Here is a 26,250-nt window from a genome sequence, read left to right on the forward strand (position 1 = left end):
GATGTCCGCCACCATGCCCATCGTCCCGATGTGTTGCGTAATGATCCGTTTTAGTTCCACGTTTCGCCGCACCATGTGGTATTTGTTGTCAATGTGGTTTTGCTTGCTGTGCTTGCCGGGTTTAGTCGTTAGAGAGATGGCTCCCTGGTTATCTCCGATTAGTACAGGTAGTGCATGTTTACACGCTAGTTCTCGGCAGAGCCGTGCAAGCCACAGCAAGTCCTTTGCAGCTTCAGCCATTGCAACGTACTCAGCTTCACATGTGCTCTGAGCATTGATTTCTTGTTGCCTTGATGCATAGGAGACAACATTGTTGTCCATTGTTGTCACGTATCCACTGATGCTGCGGCGGTCAACGGGATCATTAGCATAGTCAGCATCCGAATAGCAACCCACACGTAGGTCACTCGCTGACGCAACATCCATCACAAGACCAAAGTCACGTGTAGCCTGCAGGTAGCGCAATACCCGCTTGGCTTGCGCATAGTGAGTATGGTCGTAGCTGGCTAGGTATTTCCTGAGATGTATGGTTGCGTGTGCGATACCAGGTCTTGAGGCCCTTAGAAGATACTGAAGCGCACCAACCAGCTCCCGATAGAGTAGGTACTCGGTCGTAGCAGGAACAACCGCCTTTGAGGGTGTCAAAGCCTCAGGCGTAGTACACCCATTGCACGTCTCCATGTGAAATCGTTTGAGTAATTGGAGTACATACTGTTTCTGGCAGTAGATAATCTGTCGACTGGGTCGGTTGATCAAGATCTCCACACCTAGTAAGTACTTCACGGTTCCCATGGTCGTGAGCTCAAACATTTCTTGCAGCGCGGTTGCAATTCGAGCACACAGCTCACGTGGGCCCATTAGTAATAGGTCGTCCACGTATACAGTTAGGAGCATAGTCACTTCTCCATCCTTCTTCAGCGCGTACAAGCCGTAGTCCGACTCCAGTCTTTCAAGCCCAAGTGTCAGCAACTTGGCATGTAGAGTTCGGTTCCATACGTTCGGTGCTTGTTTAAGTCCATAGAGGCTCTTCAAAAGCTTACAGACAAACGCTGGCCCATCTGTTTGAAAGCCTGGTGGTTGCTCCATGAAGATCAACTCATCGAGGTCCCCGTAATGAAACGCGGTCTTTACATCGTACTGAAGAACTTCCCATCCTCGTTGAACGGCGAAGTAGATGGCAACACTGATCGTCTCAAACCGGATTACCGGTGCGTAGGTCTCACTGTAGTTCACGCCCAGTTGTTGTTTGAAGCCATGAATCACGACACGAGCTTTATATCTTTTCACACGCCCTCGTTCGTCACGCTTAACAGCGAACACTTATCTGCACGTAATAACCTTGACGCCCTTGGCTGCCGCGCGTGGCACCAATTTCCATGTCTTATGTCGTTTCAGTGAGTGTAGTTCAGCAAGCATACCAGCCTTCCTCTGAAGCCAATGCTTACTCCGACGTGTCTGCTTATAGATCGTCGGTATCTCAATGTCCATATTGATAGACATCACGTTGCCCACCACATAGTCAAGAAGCCGTACACTTGGCTTCTGCGTCCTTCGAAGTCGCTTGAAACAGGGTTGAACAGGAGGATCGCGAATCTCAGAGGTTTTCGTCTCCTTCTTTTCTATTTCAAGTTTCTTTCGCGTCTTTCGTTTTCGTCGCTTGCCAGACTTGGGTGCCGCAGGTGGCTCCTTCGTCTCATCGTTCGCAGCAACTTCAACTGGTGCATCTACACCGGCTGGTGACTCTACTCTCTGTTCTTCAGATAAGTCGTCTTTCGCACTCCCACTAGACTCATTCTCTTTGTCCTGTAGGTCATCAGCTATCGGCACCATCTCGAGCTGCTTCGTCACGTTCGAAGACTCAGAGCTCCAACCAGGTAGGTACGTCTCCATACTAGTCTTGATGTGGGCCACCGGAACACTATCGGGCAGCTGATGATCACCGTCGTGATATGCGTTCTCTAGGAGTTGCTTTACGTAAGTGCCGTCACTTGTAAACACCTCGTGAAATCGCGTGTTTCGTCCACGTGCAGTCACGACTTGAGCTGTCTTCAAATCCAGAAATTTGTAGCCCTTGGTATCATGACTATAACCAAGTAATAGAGATAATCGTGCTCTCAGCTCCAATTTTTCCTTCTTTTGTCTGGACTCAGGAGGGACACGCACGTGTGCCACACATCCCCAAGTCCGAAGCTCATCCACATCGGGTGTCACATTGTACAACTTCTTGTATGGCGAGACCGGTCCTAGCGGTTTAGTTGGTAGCCAATTCAGCTTCATAATAATGTGTAGAAGTGCTTCTCCCCATAGCATGTTAGGAATATGTGTAGCGGTTAGCATAGCACGGATGCGAGGCAGTACGGTGCCATTCGCCCGCTTCACCACACCATTCTCCTGAGGAGAGTAAGCATTCGTGAACTGCTGCACAATCCCATGCTCATGGCAGTAATCTCTCGGCGCATTACTGGTGAACTCACCACCCTGATCAGAGTGCAGTCTCCGAACAGTGAGCTTGGGAAACTGAGTCCGAAATTGATGTAGCAAAATCTTGACGTACAGTGTAGCCGCACTCTTTCGTTCGAGTAGATACGCCCACTTGAAGCGAGTAGCTTCATCAATGATTAGCCAGAACATAGTTGCACCACCTTCCGTCGGTTCATTCATCGTGCATATGTCCATCATCAACATCTCTAGCGGTTCAGACTTTCGCTCAGGAATCCTTGCATAATTCATCCGTTTAGTCTTGCTAGCAGCACACGCAACACACTCGTAGGAGCTCAGACCTTGTGCATTAATCCTTACTCCGACATCGAGCTTACTCGACAGCTCTCTCACAGTGTCCATACTCATGTGAGCGAACCGTTGGTGCAGTAACTCCATCGTCTTTCTGGTGTCCATGTCTTGTTTGCTTGCCGCCATCACCATCACTCCTGACACTCGCTCTGCCTTCAATCGGTAGATATTGTCTCGCATGATAAACTTCAACGAAGTGCCTGAACTTTGAGAGCCAAGCTGACTGCTGATCATCCGAGCACAGCAACTTGTACTTCCCAGCCGTCTGCAAGTGACCGAGGCTGATAACGCTCACATTTGCATTAGGAGTGTAGACCACGTCCTCGAGGAGACGATCTTCTTGTTCCCAGCTGTTTGGTTTACAATGCGTAGCAAAACAGAACCACACATCGTTGCATGTTCCGATGTTCCGTTGGCAAAGTCAAGTCGACTGGTGCGATCTTCTCCAATGGTAGTAAATAGAGACAAGTCTCCACAGACATTCGCTTGAGAGCCAGAGTCCAAAATCCACTCCACCCAATCTGAGTCATCAGACTACTTTCCTTGGTTTCGACCAATCGCATTCACCTGTCGAATTCCACCGATACCATCATTCCCACGATTTTCACAGCGTCTAGGCGCGTTTCTACGTCGACTTGGCGACAAGTTCCGACGTTGAAAATCATTTCGACGAATGCAATCATTCAGTAGTGGCCCACGCGCAGGTGATGGTCCACTACGCCACGGCTCTTGCGGCTAGGGTCCGTAATGACTTGGCGGCTGGTTGTTCACTCGTGGCTCACGACGAGCAGACCAGTTGCGACCACGAGGTGGCGAACGCCAACGCAAAGGCGAACGCCCACGCTGCAGTGATCTTCCTCTCCGAGAAGTGCGGCTCCATCCTCGTAGTGGTAGTGAGTCAACTCGTCCTTGTCCAAATCCACTGCGTCCTAGCTCATAAGGACTCATGTAGGACTGATATCCACGCCCGTAATCTTGCTCAGGTCCTTGACGTCCACGTCGCTCAGCGTTAGATCCACAATGATCATCCCCCGGCACAGGCGGACCCACTTGTAGTCCACCTTTGGTGTACCATAGCTCAGATCCAGGTCCTTGCGAGCTCTGTATCAGTCCTTGACCCATATAGTATAGTGCAGCTCCCAAAGCAGGAGGTGGACCAAGCGACTGGCCACTCTCCCACTGGCTTTTTATCGCCGCTGGTACAGGAAGTTGCACCTCTTGGTGTCCTGTATGCACTTGTTCATCCTTTTGTTCTTGTTCTCCACCTTGCATATGGTTAACAGGAACTCTCAGTTCCAGTTGTTGCGGTGTCGTTGGCACGTTCGGGTGTACTGCGTGTGTACACGTGCACTCGAGTCCGACTGCCGACGTCTTCACCTCTCCAGCCAGATTCTCATCTCTAGCCTCACTGCTCGCAGGTGTTGTCACAGAATACACGGGGGCAGCCGACGTAGCACCACCATTGTTCCCATCGTTATTCGCTAGTCGTGTCGTTGCACACAGCGAGTTACCCGAAAACAGGGCTCGTTGCTCACTGTCAGACTGGGCAGCTTCAGCTCGTCTAACCGAGTTGATGAGGGAAGCCGGCGACTTCTTGTACTTCAACTTGTTCTTCAGTCTCTTGGCCAGGTCTGGTCTAAGTTGCATGCCAGTCTGCGCAGTGCATTCTGCACACCAGTGACCATCTCCATTGCAATTAGCGCAGGCTGTGTGCTGCTTCTTCTCAGCTGCAACCTTTGCCTTCTTGCGCTGTTTCTTCCCACGTTTCTTTCCAGACTCACGTCCACTTCCACTGTTGTGTCCATGTCCGTGGCCTTGACCTTGTTCTTGTCCTCGTCCTCGTCCTTGGCCAGTACCAACCTGCGCGACTTGCATCGTCCGCGCTGTAGGCCTGTTCGTCTGCAGTTGAAGCCGATCACGCTGATGTTCAGCGGAGCGCAGGCGCTGCAATGCCTCGGACAGCTTTAGGCCACGTCGGTCATGTTGGTTAGTCCAGTCTGCATGTTCACGCGCGAGGTCACGAAATACCAACACGCAGTTTGATAGAAGTAGGCTTGCATGTTGACATTTTTCAAATTCACCATTTCCTTGACGAAGGAGTGTCGCCTTTCGTCCGATGTCCTCCACGTACGCAGTAACGGACTCGTTCGGTTGTAATCGGCGAGTCACCAAGTCCTGTAGCAAGTAGTCAGGGTTGATGCCGTCCCCAGCCTCAAAGTGTTTAGTAATCGTTGAATACAGCATTGCTGCCGCATCCATGTTGTCTCTTATCTCATCGATCTTGAGCGTAACACGTAAGTCCACAGATAGAGATAGGGCCAACGCGGAGAACACCTTGTTCTTTCGCGTCGCATACCACTCATGATACTTAGGGCGACGTAAACCTTCCTCTTCGTCATATCGCTCTCCTCCATACGTAATGTCGCCTAGCGAGCGCATCTCGAAGTGCAACAGCACCTCGCTTCGCCACGCTTTGTAGTCTTCTTTCCTGTGAAGCTTAGGTAACACAATGCTTGCAGAGTTGCGCAACGCCTTGGTGTGGTCGGACAGCCCCTTGTCATCGTACCGACCACCGGGGTTCATGTTGTCCAGGCTGCTCTTTCCTCGACTCGTGTAGCTTCGTCCACTGCCAACAGATTCTTGGCTCGACGATGGTGGAGGCGGAGGGGGCGGATTTTCAACTGGCCCCGTTTCTTCGATTGTGTTCGAATTCTGCATACCTTCGAGTAACATTCGAAACAACGGTCGCCCACCAGTAATTCCGACCAATGCGCGAATTAGTCGCTGAGCATCAGATTGCGATAATGTCGCATTATATCCGGGCTATTCCGTCTTTCGACCAATCCCGGGGAATCTTCTCCTTGATTCGTCAAAACTTCTTCTTGTGTGTTTTTTACACCAGAGTCCACGTCAGTCGATCGCTGCGCCCTGATTGGGCTCATAACCTGAAATGACGCGTGGCGCGTCACCGGGCTCTACGACCTTCTATCACTACGTAGAGCAGGTGCCATAAGCACAGACTTGCAGGGCAGTAGGCGTAGAGCAAGTAGAAATAAATTGTTAGACACGTAAGTGCCAGGCAAAGTACCACGACAGGACCACGGAGTTCTGGTGCTTGCTGCCTCTCACTCGCTGTGCACGCAGCACAGCAAAAGCAGCTGTGAGAGTGAGAGCTGCCAGCACCTGAACCTCCATGTTCCGCAAAGTTCGATTAGCTCATACTCAATCTGAGATAGTCTATAGAAAGCTAAGTAATTCACCATCACCTGCAACGCAGTTGCAATTGCTCACCGCCACCAACGTCGTCCTTCATTCAATCCTTGGTATCTTCCGCCCGTGCTCGCACGTGAGCGCGTTGCAGACCGGTACGCCGGGATGCAGTACGTGCATAGACACGCGTAGGATTGTAGGCTGGATCGGTAGTACTGGTATTGCCAGTGGCTTGGGCTGTGGCAATGACGTCTGGCACTGGACACTGCCAGACCGTAGCAAGTAGCATCTCATAGCAGCAGGATAGCATCTCACAGAGGTGGACATAGATCAGACTGCGTCGGTTTCCGCGCTAAAGAAGGCGGTCAAGGTGGAGAAATTGTATCAGCTTCCTGCCGATGAGCTGCAGCTCTTCCTGGCGTAGGCGGGGGGGGGCAATGCATGACTTTCGAGCCTCGCTGAAGATGTGAAGAAGCTGAAGAAGGGCGAGAAGACTGCTCTCGTCAAATGTCTGACGCAAGAAGAAAAGGAGCTGCAGGGAGAGGAGCCGATTTCTGAGTGTCTGGAAGGCATGGATCCCCCGAAAGTGAAACGGATTCACGTGCTGGTGGTGGTTCCGGAGCAAGATGGTAAAATCAAACGATATGTCTGCAGTGACAATGCCACTGACAGTAGAGCAAGTGGGGATGTCAATGAATAAGGTTCTCAGGGAACGAGATGAGAAGGCGTCTGCGTATTCGTTTTCCGATCTGAATACTGCGATGGAAGAGCGAATTGTCAAGAAGATGCGTTTGACCGAAAATATTCCTGATGTCAAGGAGCCAGTCGATACTTTTATCGCCGGTTATTCGTGGATTCCAAAAATCGTGAAGAGCGAGGAAAGTCAAAGGGCTGGGTACATGGCGTACTTAAAGCAGCATTTGAAGACGCTGATAGATTGAGGAGACTTCTTGTTGGATGACATTGCGGGTGATAAATCAGCTCTTAACATCGTGGACCCAAGACTTCTGTTTGCTATGAAAGGCACAGCTGATGTATTGCTCATCAATCGAACAGCGAAGCGCCCACTGATTAAGCTGGCTGGGGTCAGCTTGGTGATCGAGCTCAAGAAGAAAGTCGAACCGGGCCATGTTCCTCAAGCAATTGGTCAACTTGTGAGCTGCAGCATGAAGGCGCCTCTCAATTGCTATCCGCTGAGTTTGTTGACGGATTTAAACGACCGCTGGCATTTCTCTTGGTTCAGCGACAAGCACGCTCTGACCCAAGTTACGTTGAAGTAGCCAAAGAACGCGTTCAGATTTATCGAGGCAGCCGTACTGAGACGAACGGAGTCTGCCCCACCTCCTCCGCCATTCATGCCTGGATCTTTCAAGACAATCAAGGTTGATGACTTCTTGCCACAGCCGGTTGATGCTCGTGCAGAGGAGATGATGGAACGATACGAGTAGATGGCAGATGTGGTTGAACCAGAGTTTCTCATGGCGAGGCGGGCGGATTATGCGCGACAGTTAGTCCAGTCGATGCCTATGTACTCTTACATGTATACGTAGTTCGTCGTTTCGATCTTAACGAGGCACTATCGTGAATGAACTTTTATCGCTGTGTTGTAGTGTCAATGTTTGCCTAAGACTATCAGCTTTTTAGTTTTTCTATCCGGATAAATACTACGGTATAAAATTAATAATTAACAAAGATGGAGGTAAACTCACCTCAGCGATACCAATAGTGCATTGGTAGACTTCCAAAAATGGCACAAAGTATTTTTTTGTGCACGCAAATGTTTCGCACAGATGCTGAAGCAAATGAAGCATATACTCGTCACAAGCGTTACTCAGACGTAAATATCGTCTCCGCAAACTTGTGTTTGTGATGCTACTTCACCATCATCAGAAGTGGAGGACGTCATCTCTCAGTCCGGGTTTAGACGCGAGGACGGCAGACGTAAGGCTTAGTTATTGTACACGACCAACACGTCGGTGCGAGTTTCCCAAGAGAGATCATTTTGAAAACGTCGCTCAGGTACACAACCACTCCAGCTTTAAATCATGCCCAGTAATCGGAAGAAGACGAAAGGAAAAAAGTTTAGGACTGCGGAAATAAACCGTACATACATGAACGTATTTAAGTGGTGAGTTAGGACCTCACGTTGCTGTTATTGTCTTGTAGGAATGCTGGTTCTTGTAGAAGCGAGACTACCGTTTGGAGCTGAGCAATGGCAAAGTATTGCGTCTGTCTACAACTCTCATTTACCAGTCGGTTGGCCGCAGCGCGACGGCGAAAGCCTAAAGCGGAAGTTTCTAGGATTGAAAAAAAAACAAGCAAACCAACTGGAGATCCCGACTGCCCTGAAGAAGTCCGCAAAGCCAAACAAATGTTTAGAATGATTGAAGCAAAATGCGCTGTTACGACTTTGCATGACGATTCCGACAGTGGAGATACCATCGAAGACGTTATAGGCAGGACTGAACCTTCTTCAAACGATGAGGAAGGAAACACTGAGCCTCTCCTTGATAACGAGCCTCTGGTGGACTTTCAGTTGACAAACACTCACGAACAACACGTTAAAGGATTGAACATCGCTGGCAATGGCACACTCGACGACACCCAATTGAACAAAAGCACGACGCCTCCTCTCGGGGTTCGTTCGTACGGAGCCCCTCCGGCGTACGGTCTTGACCGCAGCCTTGCCGTTCCGACCGAGGCTTGGGTGCCTGCTCCGACGCCCTCGTCGACGTCTGTGACCGGCCCTCCCTTCGCGGAGCTGGGTCAAGGTGGGTCTGCGAGTCAGCAACCCGCTGCGGATCAAAGTACCGCTTAAGACGTCCAACATAGAACGTCGGGTGCGTCGTCATTGACGTTGGCATGTCGATGGTGTACGACGCACCATGTCTGACCAGGACTGCAAATGGTCGGATGAAGCGTTGCTTCAGCTTGTTGCTACCGGCAGAGCTGACAGTATGTTCATCGTGTCTAGTAACACTAAGTCCCCTACTTGAAATACACTTAAGTTTCCTCTTCCATGTTTGTCGGAGTACTCCTTTTGTTTATCCTGGGCCGCTGCCATGGCATCGCGGACCCTGCTGACAACGCTCAGCTTGGTATCCATAAAGGATTCCACTAGTTTTCGCAGCGAAACTGGTCTCACATGCGAGACCTGAAAGGAAAGGGCTTTCCGAGCCTCTCCCCCACTTAGAATATAGGCGTCAGTGTCTCCTCGAAGAGTGAGAGGCACTCTGGGGTGACGGAAGCCGTTCGAGTAGAGCGACGTGAACCCCGTGGACGTGTGCACCGCGTTGTTGAGCGCAAACTCAACAACTGGAAGCTGCGTCGACCGCGTACGTGGTGCTGCCGCGCACACACGCAGAGTGTCCTCCAGCACTCGATTGACGCGCTCTGGTTGGCCGTCGGTCTGCGGATGGTCCGCAGTGGACATCTGCAGACGAGTTCCCAGTAAAGGGAGCAGCGTTTTCTAAAACGCGGCAGTGAAGCGCGGGTCTCGGTCCGAGACAATCGTCTCCGGGAGACCGCGATAGCGGAACACGCCATCGACGAACAACCTTGCGGTTTGTTCGCCCGTTACAGTGACGGGAACTGGAGCAAGATGTACCATCTTGCTCAGCCGACACACGAACACCAAAATTCCGGTGTTGCCGTGTCCGTCGGCGGGAAGCCCAAAGATGAAGTCAAGACTCATCGACTTCCAACAATCAGCCGGTACGGGCAGGCTCTGTAGTGGAGCCGAAGAGTGCCCTGCGGGTTTGACCCGCTGACATGTTTTACATGTCTTGACGTACCGGGCGACCCACTTGTACATGTGGGTCCACCAGAAGGACTGAGAGACCGACAGAAAGGTCTTCTCGCGGCCCAAGGGGGCGCCTCCGCGAGGATGTCGAACTTCAGATCCTCGTCGTTGGGTACGACCACCCGTGGAGGATCAGTGGGCTCCACCCGATAATAGAGGAGGCTCTCCTTCAACTCATATCGGTGGAGCCGTGAGCGCTGTCGCGACGAGAGCCAGTCGGACTTCGCGCTCGTTCCGGCCTTAAGGAACTTGACGATAGGCGCGACAGCCTCATCGTCCCGATACGCCATGCGTATCCGATCAAATAGATCCGTTGTCACCCGCGTGATGTGGGCCAACTCATAGTCGGGACGCCGAGAGAGGGCGTCCGCAAGCACGTTGAGCTTGCCCGGCTAGTATTCGACGCGGAAGTTGTATTCCGCGAAGAAGGACAGCCACCTCGCCATCCTTTGGGAGAGGTGAGGCGAGTTAGTCGCCGTCCTCAAGGACGCGTGGTCTGTGTAGATCACAAAGGGCCTAGAGCCCAGAAGGTGAACACGGAACTTCACAAGGGCATATTTCATTGCCAGGAGCTCCTTGTCGTGGACAGGGTAGTTCCGTTTGGCGGCTTTGACCTGCCGGGACTGGAACGAGATGACTCGTTCCTGTCCAGCCGTATCGTCCTGCAGCAATGCACTCCTGATGGCGTAATCGGAGGCATCGCAGACGACGCTAAACGGCTTCGTCTCGTCCGGTAGATCCAGGACAGGGGCCTCTTGGAGACTGGCCTTGATGCTGTTAAAGGCATCCTGGTGCTCTTGCTCCCAGTGCCAGTCGACGTCCTTCTGAAAGAGGCCCGACAAGGGCTTAGTGAAGCCCGCATGCCCTGCTCTGTACTTGTGAAGGTAGCTGGCCAAGCCCAACCACTTTCGAAGATTCTTCTGGGATCGAGACGTTGGCTATGCTGCTATGGCCTTGACCTTTTCTGGGTCAGCCCGACCGCCCATGTTGCTTACGAAGCAACCGAGAACCTTTATCTCTGGTTACGCGAAGACGCACTTGTCGATGTTGGCGTAGAGCTTGTTCGCTCGCATCACATTTAACACTCGACGGAGGTGTCCTCGATGCATTTCAATGGCCGTCTTGCCTCCCTTGACACGGCTATGGACGAATATGTCGTCGAAGTATGTCTGTACGAAGGTACGTAATGGGCGGAACAATTGCGTCACCAGGCGATTGAGCGTCGCCGGGGCGTTAGACAAGCCCTACGGCATGACGAGCTACTCCCAAAGCATGCCGCTTGGGATGCTCACCGGTGAGCGGGATGTCGCTATCTCGTATCAGGACCTGGTAGTATCAGTCTACCAAAACCAGCGCACTGTACAGTACGCTTCCGGCCATGTTGTTTAACAACGCATCATTTCGTGGGATTGGTGTTTGGGCCGACACCGTTGCGTTGTTCAGCTTGTTATAAGCGTAAACTAGACGCCACTTTCCTTTCGGCTTCCGAACGCAGAAAGTTGGTGTCGAGTGCGGGGATTTCGACTCCCGCACCATGCCTGCCTTCGCTTTCGCGGCGAAGAAGGCATCAATGACCTCGCACTGTTCGCGCGGGAGAGGCCATTGCCTCGTGACACAATACTTTGTGCCAGGCACTAGATCAATCTCATGCCGTACGCCTCGATCTGGTCGAAGTTGGGTCCGTGGGTGTTTGCTCACCACGTCCGCATACTCCGTCACCAAAGAACGCACCGGACTCTTGGGGCTCTTAAGGATCTCGGAACCCAAGCGCGTCTGACGCTGCTTGTTCAGGTCTTCCAGGACGTCCTCGTCCAAGACAGTGGAGGCGTTCAGCTCCTCCCGAGTGGTCTCAGGTCTCATGAGTACCATCTCGGCAATCGCTTCAGCCTTGAGGCTGGCCAGGAAGAACTCGACCGTCATTTCCTCGAGGTTCAGTATCTCTCCAGCCGCTGGCAACGGTTCCAAGTGGACACCAGATGCCTTGACGGATAAACCGGTCTCGCCATCGAAGATGTGATAACACTCTTCCACCGGCCTTCATCGGAGGAGCCCGGGCCCTGGACTCCGAGTCGCTTGAAGCAACGTCGATCTAAACGATGTTAAGATCCGACTTGTGGAAGCGGCGGCGTCGTCGTCGACGGCGACCGTGACGTGGAGCTTTGCTGCCCACGTCTGGGGATGTCGGAGCACCGACATCCGAGGCGCTCGTGGCCTCGTGTGGTACTGTGGTGCCCACACAGAAGACGTGTTCGACACCTTCCTCTTCAGTTAAGATCGGGGCGACCGTGTGTGGCACTATGTTTCCCACACAGGAAGCGTGTCCGACGCCTTCCTCTTCAGTTAAGGTCTGGGCGACCGCGTGTGGCACTGTGTTACCCACACAGGAAGCGTATTCGACGTCTTCCTCTTCAGTTAAGGTCTGGGCGACCGTGAGTGGAACTCGGTTACCCACTCTGAACACGCTGTTCTCACTGTTCGTGACAGCTGCAGCTGTCTGCGGAACTAAGTTACCCGCCTGTGGACCTAAGTTACCCACTTGGCCAGCGCCCCTTCTGGGCGCTGCCACCATCAAAGCATCCTCGGAGTCGTCATATACGTCGACGACCCCCAAGCATCTGCCGGATGCTTTGAGTCCTTGCGGGCGCCCCGGGTTCTGACAGAGGTGGGAACATGACTCATCAATGCTCTGTCGGACGTCGCAGGGCAGCAGGCACCGATTGCCTTGCCTCGCCCGTCGATCCAGGGCTCGTGCTTCTCAAGCCAGGGCATGCCCAGGATCGTATCATATGGATCCATATCAAGAACACTGAACTGTTCGAGGCTGTCAAAGTCTTCAAACTTGACGGCCAGATCCACTTGGCGTTGGGAACAGTGACGACCTTCCCGTCGGCCAGTCGCACTGACACCGTCCCGTTGCCCTTGCTTTCTCTCAAAGCATCGGACAAATTGTTGCTGTTGCGAGCAACCGTCTGGCGGCGTGCGAAATTCTTCGACGCCTTAGAATCGATCAAGATTCGAAAGGGGTGATCGTATCCCCGTACACATCCGTGTACTACGAGCAACCCGCCGCTGCTCTTCGCCGATTCGAGAGTGCGAAGCCTCTCAGGGGCTAAGTCCCCGTGGAACGCGCCACCCGCGCACCCATCACGAAGACTTAGTTCCTCCCCAGTAGGGCGCCCCGCCCCTACTGGTTTCCAGCGTTCCCCTGTCCCCGGGATCCTGGCTTCTACCAGCGACCCTTGAGGGCGGGCTTGGGGAAAGACCGTCGGCGGAGTCTTTCCGCGGGACAGTCGCGCTTGAAGTGGCCCATCTTCCCACAGCCGAAGCAGCGGATGTCACGCTGTTCGGCGGACCCGAGCTCCATGGGAACTGGTGCGTTGGGGCTAGTTCGACCGGGAGTCGACAAGGAACGCCCAGGCCATGCTGAGGCCGGCGTACGCGCCTGGTGATGGCTGTACTCTTCAGGAAGAGTCGACGGCTAGATGCGTACGTGCCAAGTCTAATGGGTGTTTATTCAGCCAGAGAGGTCGGTATTCAAGGAAACGACGTAGTTGTGGGCATCGCGGACACGGGATTGTATCTGTACCATGACCAATTCGATCAAGATGAACGCGATATTTTCGTATAAAAGTAATTAAGCTATCGGCGCGCAAAGTCGTCATGTACAATGGCTGGGCAAACAAAGCGGATGAAGCCGAAACTATCACTTGTGATCACGGTACTCACGTCGCTGGACTGTTAGCTGGCAGCTTAATTGGCGGTAAACATGCCAATCTCGGCATTGGCGACCTGGCACGGATAGCATTGATGGACATCAGGACCCAGGGCGAAACCTGCGCAGGTCAGCTGCATTGTGCCGTGTCACTAGTCACATTTGCAGACGCCAGCGACTTGCTAGAGAGTCAAATTGACGCTGGTGCCAAGATTTTCTCATTATCGTGGGGCACACCTGGGTCGGATTACATCTCACAAGCCAGAGATTTGGACGCTTTCATTTATGAAAACCAAGACGTCCTGGTGGTTGTGGCGGCAGGCAACATTGGCGAGTCTTCGACTTCTGGTCAGCGCACCATTTCATCTCCATCCGGTGCCAAAATCGTAATATCGGTTAGCGTATCGCTGAACGCTGCAGCTTCTTTCACAGACTTTGGTTGCCCTGATGTATTCAATGAGCGCACAGTTGCATCGTTTTCCTTTGCAGGGCTCACAACGGACGGGAGGTTGAAACCGGATGTTGTTGCGCCGGGTATGAGCCTCTTGTCTAGCCAATCAGAAGCACCGGGATCTACTAGAGAAAGCTCAGCCATTGCTCACTCCAGGGCACGTCACAGGCCGTGTGGCCTGGTGATCACTGGTGTCGCTGTACTTCTACATAACCGGCCATTTGCAACCGAGGTTGTATTTTTATCCGTATCACATTCTTATTGGCGGATCAGGTGCAGTAGTCACAGTTCAAGCTCTCGCGAACGCAATACATTTGCAAATAAAACAGTATCACTTGCAAAAATAGTTGCACTGGGGGTTTGTATTTTCACTGGTTCTCGCAACTTGCGCATACAGAAAAAACAAGTGGTGGCTCTCAGTTGGTTGCAAAAATCCCGCCACCCTCACAAGTCAAGGCTCCATGCTGCTGGAGCACTGACTGCCCGCTCGGACTATGCTGCTACGTACTTAGAGAGGGAAATTATGTTGTTCTCGAAGAGCTACTGGTCGATCAAGTCGGACTTGCAATTAAGAAATCGAGGAGGGAGGAAGTTGCGAAGGTGCTCGCTCTGTCGATACTTTGGGCATCTCTCGTCCCGGATGGAAGGTATGATTATGACCTATTTCCAATTGTGCTCAAGCAACGCATTGTACGAGCCTACGTCAAGATTGGATGAAACGTCGCTGTGAATCATGTGAAGTGTGTGCCCTTATCCGTGACTTCGGCTTGTTGAGTGTAACGTATCCCTAAGTGTACCCTGGTTACGTGAAGTGTGACACTTCACACTGCAGGTGTATGACACGTCATACTCCGGGATATTTGGTACAAGGTACCAAGGTCGCTCAAAGCCAACCATTAGCCAAACGACATTGCATTTCTATGGGTAACTTATAGCTTGTATTAAACCCAAGCTTTATCTACCTATAAATATACTCAGTTTACATTCTACCTTAACCCCTTCAAACCGGCTGATTTTTCCTTTCCTTAAATTGCATATGCAAGATAGTTTGACTTGGTGTTTGTATACTTTTACTTGTTACAGAGATGGTCGACGAACCGAACGTTGTAATAACCGGTGCAAACTGCATATTAACGTGCATACACGGCTGCAAGTTTAGGTTCTAAACTGCATTATTCATTCCATTTCCGTAACATAGATGCTGACTTCCGGTCGTCTGGTAGTACAGCGATAGGCGGGTGCAGAAACGGTTGCAATTTTAGAGATATTTGAATGTCGAATTTTAGAAACTGTCCAATTGCGTACATATATTGAAGTTTTCCCATCCAAGTGGCGAGCAATCAAAAGTTCAGTTTTTATGGCTCATACAAATATGAAGCCTATAATATAATCTGAGCATGGGCTTCCGGCTCTGGCCTCACGGACTGCATAGTAAGCAAAATGAATCGACGGTTGCACTTTATTCTCAACCTGCAAGAGATATAGAAAGACAATTTTCACTGCAGCCATTACTTCGCAAAAACACAAATACTGATGATAAAATGCATATTCACCCTTTGGTATCCTGCATATGCATGATACTTAATCAGCAGCATCTCTCAGTCTTTTGCGTGATCCACCACCTTTCGTTGGAGTTGCTGGGCGCATACGGATGCGGCGTTCTTGGTTCGAAGGTCGCATCTTTCCTTCACTCCATTCCTTGTGCCACACGTCAAAGCAGGTTGTCAAGACTCCGCGAATCACATGCCTCGGGCGCATACACAGGTAGATAGGCGCATTACCATCGCACTCGGAGCAGTAGTACGCCGTCGTGTGGGGCTTCGCGCTGCATCAGAGAGCAAACTTTACACGCACGCTGACGCCGCTTCGGCTGCGTATCTCGGTTCCTCCATTCATCCACCAACTGTGCTACATGAGTAGAAGCGTGCCCCGCCACACCAGAACCCGACGTACCGGCGATCTGCTCCCTCTCACAAAACGTGTTTCCGTCGAACATGTCCACTTCTTGGAGCTGGGTGAGCTGCAAGTGGAGGCGCTTCATGAATTTAACGTGCGTCAGCGGCTTTGAAGTCTTGTGCTTCTGGTAGGCCTTGTGTACAATGTAGCTGTTCACTATAGCGATATCAATAAGCCCCAGCACGAGGCTCTTGTAATACTTCCGAAAAGTCACAGCTGGAGGGAGTATCTTTGCAATCGGAGCTGGTCATGTACGTCGACACCCCCCACAAACTGATGGTAGTCCTTGAGAACACGGGGGGCGACGACCTCGTGGTGTTCACCAGCTTTGTCTTTCCGAACGACTCTATCCTCATCCACACTCCCACCCGTAGCCAAGAAGTGCACAGGTTTTGAATCCATCCAGCAAATTGCGCGTAGGCCAGGTACTTTAGAAGATTCCACAATCTTACACGTCCCCCGATCCACATCTCGTGGCCGTGTTTTCTCTTACAAATGATCTCTTTGCAGTACCCAACGCGATTTGTCATTATAGCGCCCACACAATAGTACCCCATCAGTAGTAGCTGAATCAGGAGAGCAACCGAGGTGTAGAAGCGATCGATGACAACCAGTCTCTTTGCGGGCAACGGAGCGTCACCGAACACTTCGCGGAGGTTTCGAACGACGGCGGCAGGGCCTTCCTTCTTGTCGAGTTGGGCAGCGTCGCTTGCATGATGTTTCTTGCCGCACTATACTTCAAACCTGCATAATGCAGTTTAAACAGGAACATACTTTCATTAGTAAAGTGAATAATACAGGATAAGAAAATTTTAGAACCAAAAAAAACACCTGATGCAGTACGCCGTGTGTGCACTGCACAACATAAAGAGCTTCGTTCCCCACTTGTGCGGTTTTGCTTTCATGTAGACGCGCATCTTGTTGAATCTGCTGCGGCTTGGAAGCATGGTATCATCAAATGAAAGCTCTGCAGGTGGCACGTATCCTTCGCGAAACGTCCGCTGCAGCACTTCAACAACCTTGCGGATCTTCCAGGCTCGATCCGTGGTCGCTCTTGGGTCGTCGTTATCATTGAAGTGTAGATTTCTGCAGATATTCATGAATCGATCTCGTGCCATCACAGAACTGAACGCTCCACGTGGAATCGCCCCCTCGTCGGTGGTTTTCCAGTGGTTTGCCAGCTTTTCTCGGTTTGGGCAAATTGTTCACGCGATCAGTAGTCCCACGAAGCGACACAGCTCGTGTGGTTTGATTGGAGGAACTGCTTGAAGCTCTTGTAGCACATCGCGCCGTGTCTTCTTCTTCGTGGCAGGATTCGCTTGACAGCGTCGCTTGTGGCGCTTGTAGGCATCGTCAACACGAGCGTGGAGCATATCTCTTTGGTACTTGTTTGAACAGACAGCAACGTGCTGCCACAATGCAACCGGCATGAAGTAAAAGAACAGCGCCATATGCGAGTCCCCACGATGCAGTACTTCAGTAGTGGGTCCGGAATAGCCTTGGTGAGGTCCCGGGTAGCTACTAGCGCCTTCAACAGGAACGTAAGGCGTCTGTAACTCCTCATACACATCCGGTTCTTGAATTGGGCCCCATCCATTAGTCGAAAACTCTCTCAGTGTTCTGTCCAGCAAGTTACCCGCCAACACAGCGTCGGTGCCTCCAAATCCATCCAGAAATTCTTTTGCCAGCGCAATATCCATCTCGTCTCGTTCAGGGTCCGGCTCCGATCCATCGGCCGCACTGGCATTTGATACCCAGCCACTGCTATCAGACTGGGTATCTGTGACAACGTCGTCCCTTGCCGCTTCATCGCCAGATTCAAGTGCATCATAGTTGGGGTCTCTTCCGCCCGGGGCGTTCACATTCAACCGGTCAGTTGTTTCTGCAAGTATATCTTCGTAACACAAGCATAAAAAATCGTTATCATGAATAATCAGTATAAGGTATCATGAATATGCAGCATGCGCACTGAATCGCATTGTAAGACATACCCGTTTCGTTGTTCTCTTCAACAGACTCAACGCTGGAATACCCTTCGTCCCCCGATTCAACATTTTCCTCGTCACCTCCATGAGGACCTGGCAACACGATGGGGGTTTGAGCGACGACTTGAGTAACGGGTTCAGCTACTGGCACTGGCGCTTTTTCTTCATCAGATATGGCGTCGTCAACTATAGTGCATTCACAAGCGTTAGACTGCATCAATATGCATGTGGTCGATGAAATATTCAGGATAGCGTACGGGCTTCTTCGGGCGGATGTACTGCATGAGCTAATGCATAATGCTAGTTAGTTATCCTGCATATCCTGCATATCATATCATGAATATGCAACTGGTACTCACATGAGCGGCGACGTTTCTGCTTGTCCGTGGCAGGCGGCTTGGGCACTTTTCGAGTGCGCTTCACTTGCGTTTGTCGCGTCAAAGGCTGCTGAGTACCTGAAGAAGGTTGAAGTGGAGACGTGGGCTGGGTGGTGGCCGCTTGAGCGGGTGGTGATCTTGTTGTGACAGCAGGATCAGCAGGAGGTGCTGGTGGCGTCTGGAATGGTCCAAAACCGGTAGACGAAGGCTTTTTGGAAGCTGTAACATCATACAAACAACTGGTTAGGCTGTGTAGCCAGCAATCGCCACCATCTCGCTTACCACCACTGTAGTACTCCAACAGCTCTTCCTCCCCAAGAAAAAAGTCGATGCCTTTTGTGCCGTTAACATGTCCGCCAGGGCGAACGTACTTCCATCTCGGATCTAAGTCCATCGCTCGCGGTCTTACAGATGTCCATCCCTGCTTCTTCAGCTCCATCCACGCCACACCAAACGGGATGTTTTGACTGCTCACGTACTTGCCTCGGACAGCAACCATTTCATGCAGAGAGCCTGGCTCCGTTCTTTTCCAGCGCGAATTCTCGAGTGAGTGGCTGGAGAGGGAGCGAAAAAATTACCTTTGGAAAATAATGTAAAACTCATGTTTACCACATAAACTTTTATATCTTATATTCAAATTTAGAGAAATATTATCTGTCTCGTCGCTTGTTATGTGTATCTTCTATGCTACCACACGAACAGAGAGCCTGCACTTGTAGGGTTCTTTTTGACTTAGATTTTGTATAGCCGAGGATTTAAAAAAAAATAACTATACAAACTTTAAGTCATATTTGAGCTTAACCTGCATTATGCAGGTTAAGCATTTTTGAAAAGCTGCATATGCAGGCTCCCGGTTTGAAGGGGTTAAATAGGTCACTTCGCTCTCTTTTGATAAAGAGGGGACATGTGAACTGCCGTTCACTGAGAGTTTGTATACTCTCGGAAGCTTACTTCCTCAAGCGCAAGGTGCTGTGTGACCCCGTCACATTGAGATTCGTGATGCCCCTACCGATGGCAACGAGGCTGAGCAAATACATAGAACCCAGAGCAACATTTTGCGGACAGTGCCCGTAAAGACTTCGCTGCACTCCATTTCCAGCTATTTAGCCTGCAACGCTAAATTGCTGGCATGTTGCGAAACCATCAAAAGGAATTGGCTGTCTACCGGCGTATTGCTCTATAGCCTGTTGCAAGGAGAGTGTCGCCCAATACGATCGTCGCCACCGAAGCATGCACAGATGGCAGTGCTGCGCACGAAGCTCACCACGCGGTACTGTCGAAAAGACCGAAGGATCTGTACGAGTGGTGGGGGGGTACGAGTTCGGCTTAAACGGCTTAAAGCCAGCGAAAGCGTTTACCGGTGCCGAGCGAGGAGCCAACAAGTTTGCCTACTCAGGGTGCAATTTTTCTGGGACGTAGTCTCTGGATTCGTTCGCGCAGGATTCACTAGTGATGTTGTTATCGACAAAGTATACGCAGCATACGGACGAAAGCTTCCTGTGACTAAAGTTTAGCTGCTCTTCGCCGAGACAAGCAACAAGGTGGTCATTTGTCATTTTGATTGTAGCTCTTAGTGAGTCAGATTCAGTAAGAAAGCATTTTTTTCAATCACATCGTGGTTGCACTCTCTGTTGCACGTTTGGCGGGTATTTATACAGTATTGAGGAATGGGTGTCATGAGACTTCAAATCTTCAAAAGTGGAGGACTTCGCGTGATTTCATCATCCTCCTAAACCCAAACCCAGACCTTCCTGGACATTAGTCATAGGGTGAGCGAGGTTTAGTCATGCCACTAATGATATGAGTGGCTCCGAGACGGCTAGTGGAAGAACGGGGCCAAGAACCCAGCGTATGCCATGAAAACGGTACCAGCTTTGCTTTGAAGGCAGATTTTCTCCAACGGAGAATGGGTACACTGCCGGCTAGTGGTGGTGTCTCCTATAAATATACTCAGTTTACATTCTACCTTAAATAGGTCACTTCGCTCCCTTTCGATATAAGGGGACCTGTGAACTGCCGTTCACTGAGAGTTTGCATACTCTCGGAAGCTGACTTCCTCTAGCGCAAGGTGCTGTGTGACCCCGTCACAGCCAGAGCTTTTGCACTTAGACTTTGCACTTGCACATTTGAGAACCCTAAAAATTGTGTGGCCTCTTCAATTTTTGTAATTTTGGAATTATAGTTTAAGTCAGAAAGACAGGTGCCTGGGACCCAAATGTATTGAAAAGGCTGAGTGTAGCCATACAAAGAGGTAGGAAAAAGCAGCAAGTTTTTCTTACAATACTGCTAGTACTGTAGTAAGTCTGAATGAGGCCCCATCGGGTTTCGACAGGGACTAATCTCGACTAGTAGGCTTGAATAAATGTTTTCTGACAGGTTACAATACAGCTTCATCGTACAAGTTTAGCAATGTATTTTGTCTTCATCTTTGGTGGATGGGTCAGCCTACAATATTTTTTTTTGTGAAAAGGAAGCTGCTTTTAAAAACTGCTTTAAATGAGCACTCAAACGATCCGAAACTGTTATGACAGGGTAAGCGAAATCGCTGGATTATCTCGGGACTCTGGATAAAATCCAGAGAACATCCCCTTCTTTTCCCGCGTGCAACCTTATCTCATTCCAGAATCAGCGGCTCGAGAAACTATGGTTACTTTGTACTGTGTCGTCGTTGGTGTGGCTGGGAGCGCGTTCCCTGTGGACATTGACGAGAACAAGTCCGTGGGGCACTTGAAGGACGCGATCAAGGAGAAGAACGCATCGACGATCACATGCGACGCCAAGAACCTGCAGCTCTTCCTGGCGATGGCGGGGGGCAACGCATGGCTATCGAGCCTCACTGAAGATGTGAAGAAGCTGAAGAAGGGCGAGAAGACTGCTCTCGTCAAAGTTCTTACGCAAGAAGAAAAGGAGCTGCAGGGAGAGGATCCGATTTCTGAGTGTCTAAAAGACATGGATCCCCCGAAAGTGAAACAGATTCACGTGCTGGTGGCGTTGCCTCCTGGGACAAGTAGTGCGCCTATTTCTGATGGGACGGACTTCTGGCTGTCGAGATTTCAACATTGTGAAGTTGCAAAACTTACGCTACTGCCGACACGCGGAGATCTAAATGAATTTATCGGACAACCTCTCCCTGTAAAGATTGGGTTACCGCAGTCTGTGTTTCAAGCTTGGTCGAGTCCATTGATACTAGGCCAACCTCTTCGAGATAAATTGTTCGAGCTAAACGACATTTCGCCGTGCGAATTTTTAAAAGATTCGGTGTTTAGCGCTGCGTTCCTGTACCCGCAGGTGGATGGGGATGCCACAGAGAGTGCATTTCATTATTTCTGGGACTCAATTATCCGTGTGGTGCTCGGGTTTGTGTTTAGGCGTGCTTACATCAACCGGGATTCGAGCAGGAAATCCTCGTCAGGTTTGAAGCGACCCGACTTTTTGTTTGCTTTGGATCATATCTGTGTTTTTCGTGGTGAGGAGAAAGAACCTCGTACTTCTATCACTGTGCCTCGTGAGGAGCTCTCTAAAAAGCTGGTGTGGTCTTACGGTGGAGTGCCGTATGTGTTTGGCTATGCTGCGTCGGGCTTCGAGCTAGAATTATTTGCTATCTATCAAGACGTCACGGGCAACGTTAAAACCCACCTTATTGGAGGGTTTAACTTGCAGCATGCGCCGGAACGTTTTCGACTTGTACTGGCACTTCTGAATTTGTGTCTGCTTTTCCCGGCAATTGTGCAAAACTGTCCGGCCTCGGCAGGGACCGAGTTCATGGACATCCATCGCGCCAATGGCGTCAAGGCGCGGTTGAGTCCGATTTTCGTCGATAAGATCTTTCATACACAAGAAGAGTATCGTCGCGTGAAGCAGATCTACGATTCTTTGAAAGCTTATGGGGTTCCTTGTGCCGATGCAGTCGTCACGGTGGATTCAGACCAATTGAGGTTGACACTTAAGCCCCGCGGCATTGAGATGAAGCCATGCAGCTTGAGTGAACTGTTCGTCGCGCTCGGGAACGTTCTCGAGGCCCTTGTAGTCCTCCATCGCAACGGGTGGATGCACAGAGACATCCGTTGGTCTAACGTGATCAAGCATATCGACCGCGTTGAATGGTTTTTGATCGACTTCGCTGATGCAGCTCAAAGTCCGCAGAAATATCCCAGCGGCGATCACTTGACGCACGACGAACACGCTTCAGACATTTTTATGGAAGGTGGATCCCACACGACTGCGGTTGACTTATGGGCCGTGGGATACCTGGTGAAGACAAGTAAGATTGAACGGGAATGGACTGCGGAGCCCGAAAGAGCGCTTTTCCTAGATCGGTTGATGAACCCAGACCCGAGTGCTCGGCCGACGGCAGACGAAGCCTTACAGCTTCTGTCACGTTTTGAACGTGAAGCTGCTGAGCAGGAATCACAGGGGCAAGGGTGTGCGCAAGAAGCACAGACGTGCCTGAATTTTTACATCGCTATGGCACTACCATTACGCGCTCATACATACTTTCGAATGTATGAGAAATCTCTGTTGACGAGAGAAACTCGTTTGACACACGCAGCAGCTATCATGCGGTGCGAATGTGGCCACTGGTTGTCGGATACGCCCGCCTTCACGGCGGCCACCCCGATACTATCTATAGTCGGTTAAGTACACCATCGCAGCCTTCTCTATTAATCCCTGAACGCTGGAAATCGTCGCGGTCTGCACCGTCGCCGGCATGTTTGCGTTGAGGGGACGGTGCCAAAGCTGTCAATATCACTCATGATTGTGCCGTAGTCGGTGAGTTGAGTGGTAGAATGAAAAGCCGGCCTTTTGCATCATAATAAGCTCGGAGCAGCGGGAACATCGTGGCACTTGCGCAAACGCCGTCCACGCCGTGCCATTCCACTCCGTTATGTCGGATTGTTATTCGTGGCGAGCCTGTGCATCACGCGGTTCTTTATCACTTGGACGGATTTGCTGTGGTGGCCATAGTGGTGGCCAGCGTCTTGTACGACCACGTGACCGCATCGGCCGAGTTAGCAAACTGACCCTAGAGTATTGAGCGAGAGAGCACGATTACTTCTACGAACTATTAAATGTAGTACATTAGAGCCTTAAGTTGATGCTCCTAGCAGCCAGAGGTGCAAGCATGCAGCTGGTTACTACTACGTAGTACTAATATCCCGCTACTGATGCCAAGCAACTTGGCAAAACTTCATGCGGACGAGTCAGTGGTGTTGAATTAAGCAGGCCCAGTTTCCATGATGGAAAATGGAATCCATCATTCTGACGACCAGACAGTCCGGCAGACTGACCGTCAAGAACTTCTCGAATTGTATCCAGTCACTGCAGTCCAGAGACACTGCCAGTGTGTCCAACAACAAAAAATCGAAGAGGTACTAATGGGCTGTCCGTCAACATGGCGGCTGGATTAGAATGTAAAGTTCCAACCACACTATGATTCGGTTAATAAGAAGAGCGCTGACCGTGTACAGACTCAGAAGGAAACGCTGCAAGTCGCAGCATGGTGCGTACCGAATTACCTTAGTTATGCATTACACCCAATCTGCAGTGCAGAGACCAGAAATTGCGTGTCCCGGCTATCGGTATCTTCGAACAAACAGTCTATTTAAATTTGAGCAAGTTCACGAAAAAGATCATCAAAGGGATCGACGCCATGAATAAATGAGGATACGGCGGCAATTAAATTTGCTAGCTGGTAAATCAGGGTAGAACGTGTGAATTGCGGACGCAATACTACCGTTCTTGTCTAGATACTCTAGTACCCTCAGCTTGTGAGAAGCAGTGTACGCCGTAATGGTGTTCGTTGGTACTTGGCGGCCCTTGCCACCAGGTAGGCGAGGCCTCCCCTTTGGGCGTTTTCGTTGCGTTGGACTCATCTGCGGCTTTGAGAAGTGTGACCAGTACTAGATAATGTACGCAAATTACTGGTTGTAATTGATAACTAAGGATGCACGGCTTCTTTTCCCACTCAGCGTTTGGCGGCTTCTGATTGGCCACATTGAAGTGTAATTGATAACAAAGAGTAATTCATAACAAAGGTTATTCGGTAGTGACGGCAGGAAGTTCCGGATCTTTGCCCAAAAGAAACCTCAGACGCAACAAATTTTGCCGTTTACACTTGGGTTTTGTCTCAGAAAAAAAACAACACGACATATGCCTTTGTCGAGCAGAAAATTAGATATGCCCATACTCTACCATAACATAAAATCTCTGACCTCCGACCGTAACATAAAATGTGGTTTTAACAAAAATACTGCATGTACTTGTTAAAATTTATGCATTTTATTTTTAAATATTTGCCATTTTATTTTAAGTTTAAAAAAAGAGGGAAAAAAAGTTGGGACGGCGAGCGAGTGGAGTGGCGGCAATGGTGGCGACGGTGGCGAGCTAGAGTGGAAGAAGCGTGAGGGGGCAGAGTGAATGAGGTGGTGAGCAAGGGTGGCGACGTCCGCGACAGTAGAAGGGCGGCATGCGGGTGGCGGATACTGCAGCAACGGTAACAGCGGGGAGGCGGCAGTGGGTGGATGGTGTGGAGAGCCGGGAAGGTGAGGAAAGCACTGCTGGCGATAATCGAGCTGGACGTGGACTGCGCGTTGTTTGACAGCGCTGCCGTGTGGTCGGCGTTCTGTTCCGTGGACGCGGAAGTTCGGGCGTTTGCGCAAGTGTCACGATGTTCCCGCTGCTCCGAGCTTATTTAGATGCAAAAGACCGGCTTTTCATTCTACCACTCAACTCACCGACTACGGCACAATCACGATGAGTGATATTGACAACTTTGGCACCGTCCCCAACCGCCATGTTGACGGACAGCCCATTAGTACCTCTTCGATTTTTTGTTGTTGGACACACTGGCAGTGTCTCTGGACTGCAGTGACTGGATACAATTCGAGAAGTTCTTGACGGTCAGTCTGCCGGACTGTCAGGTTCGGGAAATATTTGGCCGCCTGTGATGCGAATTTCATCATTAATATAGCGCCGATCGAGAAATTCGGGGCAATCAGCCCCCCTATGCCCTGCATTTGACACTGCTTGTCCAACTCCTCGATTTGTTCCGGAGTGAAACCTGTGGCGCCAACCACCGGCCTGACGCCGAGCGAAATGGCCAGCTGCGTATTGGCATTAACCGTTTGAGGGGTAGTGAAATCAACAAGCACATCCGCTCCTGATGTTTTCAGAGCATGCTCCAGATCATTCTCAATCAGAATGCCGGAAGCCGGCAGGCCCGCCAGCGTTCCAGCATCTACTCCGGTTTGTGAACGGTTAATTGCGCTGACCAGCTGCAGTTCCTCGTCCTGCAAAACCATTTTTATGACTTCCCGGCCCCATTCTTCCGGCTGCTCCCGCAACCGCTACCTTTATTTGATCAGCCATTTTGAGCCCTCCCATTATGCTAGTTTGATGAGTGATCGATATAAGTCTTAAAACGCTGCTCAAGCTTCTTTAAATGTTCGGATACAGCATCGTCCTGCATTAAAGCCGACGCTTCCCAAATTGCTCTCAAGGCCTTGCGGTAATCTTTTGTTTCACCATATGACAAAGCAAGCCATACCTGGGTTTCCGCAGACAGGGGATCCAGTTTGGCCGCTTCCTCAAGCAAGGATGCCGCTTCCGCCGCTTCCCCGTAATCGTTATCCTGTCTGAACTGGAGCTTCTTCACAGCCCGCCGTGTAAGCTCCTTAGCCTGAAGTCTCTGATAATGAAGCCTGTAAGTCGGTTCGCCGGGATCCAGTCTGATCGCTTCCCTGGCATTATGCATGGCCAAATCCAGTTTATCGCTGCGCGCGTAAGTAATGGAGCAGCGGTAACGGATGTCAGCTCGTTCCGGTTCCAGGATTATGGCCCGTTCAAACCAGCTGATGGCCCCTTCAAAATCGTTATCCAAGATGCACTTGTACGCCTTCTTTAAAAGATCATCCGCTTTCATATGCTGACCCTCCCTTTGGTTCGGGCTATGGTACAGCATATGTAAT

The 26,250-nt window shown here is 50.8% G+C and overlaps 2 protein-coding genes and 1 pseudogene across 2 annotated transcripts; all 3 read left to right on the forward strand.

Moving 5' to 3' along the window:
- Positions 1-6,316: 6,316 nt before the first annotated feature.
- Positions 6,317-7,547, forward strand: PITG_23085 (annotated as a pseudogene; the record flags this gene model as incomplete).
- Positions 7,548-13,462: 5,915 nt separating this feature from the next.
- On the forward strand, positions 13,463-14,150 carry PITG_16601 (uncharacterized protein; the record flags this gene model as incomplete). The annotated part of the gene is made up of 2 exons (XM_002897104.1): positions 13,463-14,048; positions 14,134-14,150. 2 exons carry the CDS (start codon positions 13,463-13,465, stop codon positions 14,148-14,150), a joined length of 603 nt encoding a protein of 200 aa, XP_002897150.1.
- A 6,776-nt stretch (positions 14,151-20,926) lies between these two features.
- PITG_16603 (Crinkler (CRN) family protein) lies at positions 20,927-22,921 on the forward strand (the record flags this gene model as incomplete). Its single annotated transcript, XM_002897105.1, has 1 exon — positions 20,927-22,921. One exon carries the CDS (start codon positions 20,927-20,929, stop codon positions 22,919-22,921), a length of 1,995 nt encoding a protein of 664 aa, XP_002897151.1.
- Positions 22,922-26,250: the final 3,329 nt, after the last annotated feature.

The sequence above is a fragment of the Phytophthora infestans genome, genomic scaffold (genome assembly GCF_000142945.1).
Source record: "Phytophthora infestans T30-4 supercont1.48 genomic scaffold, whole genome shotgun sequence".
Lineage (NCBI taxonomy): Eukaryota > Oomycota > Peronosporomycetes > Peronosporales > Peronosporaceae > Phytophthora > Phytophthora infestans.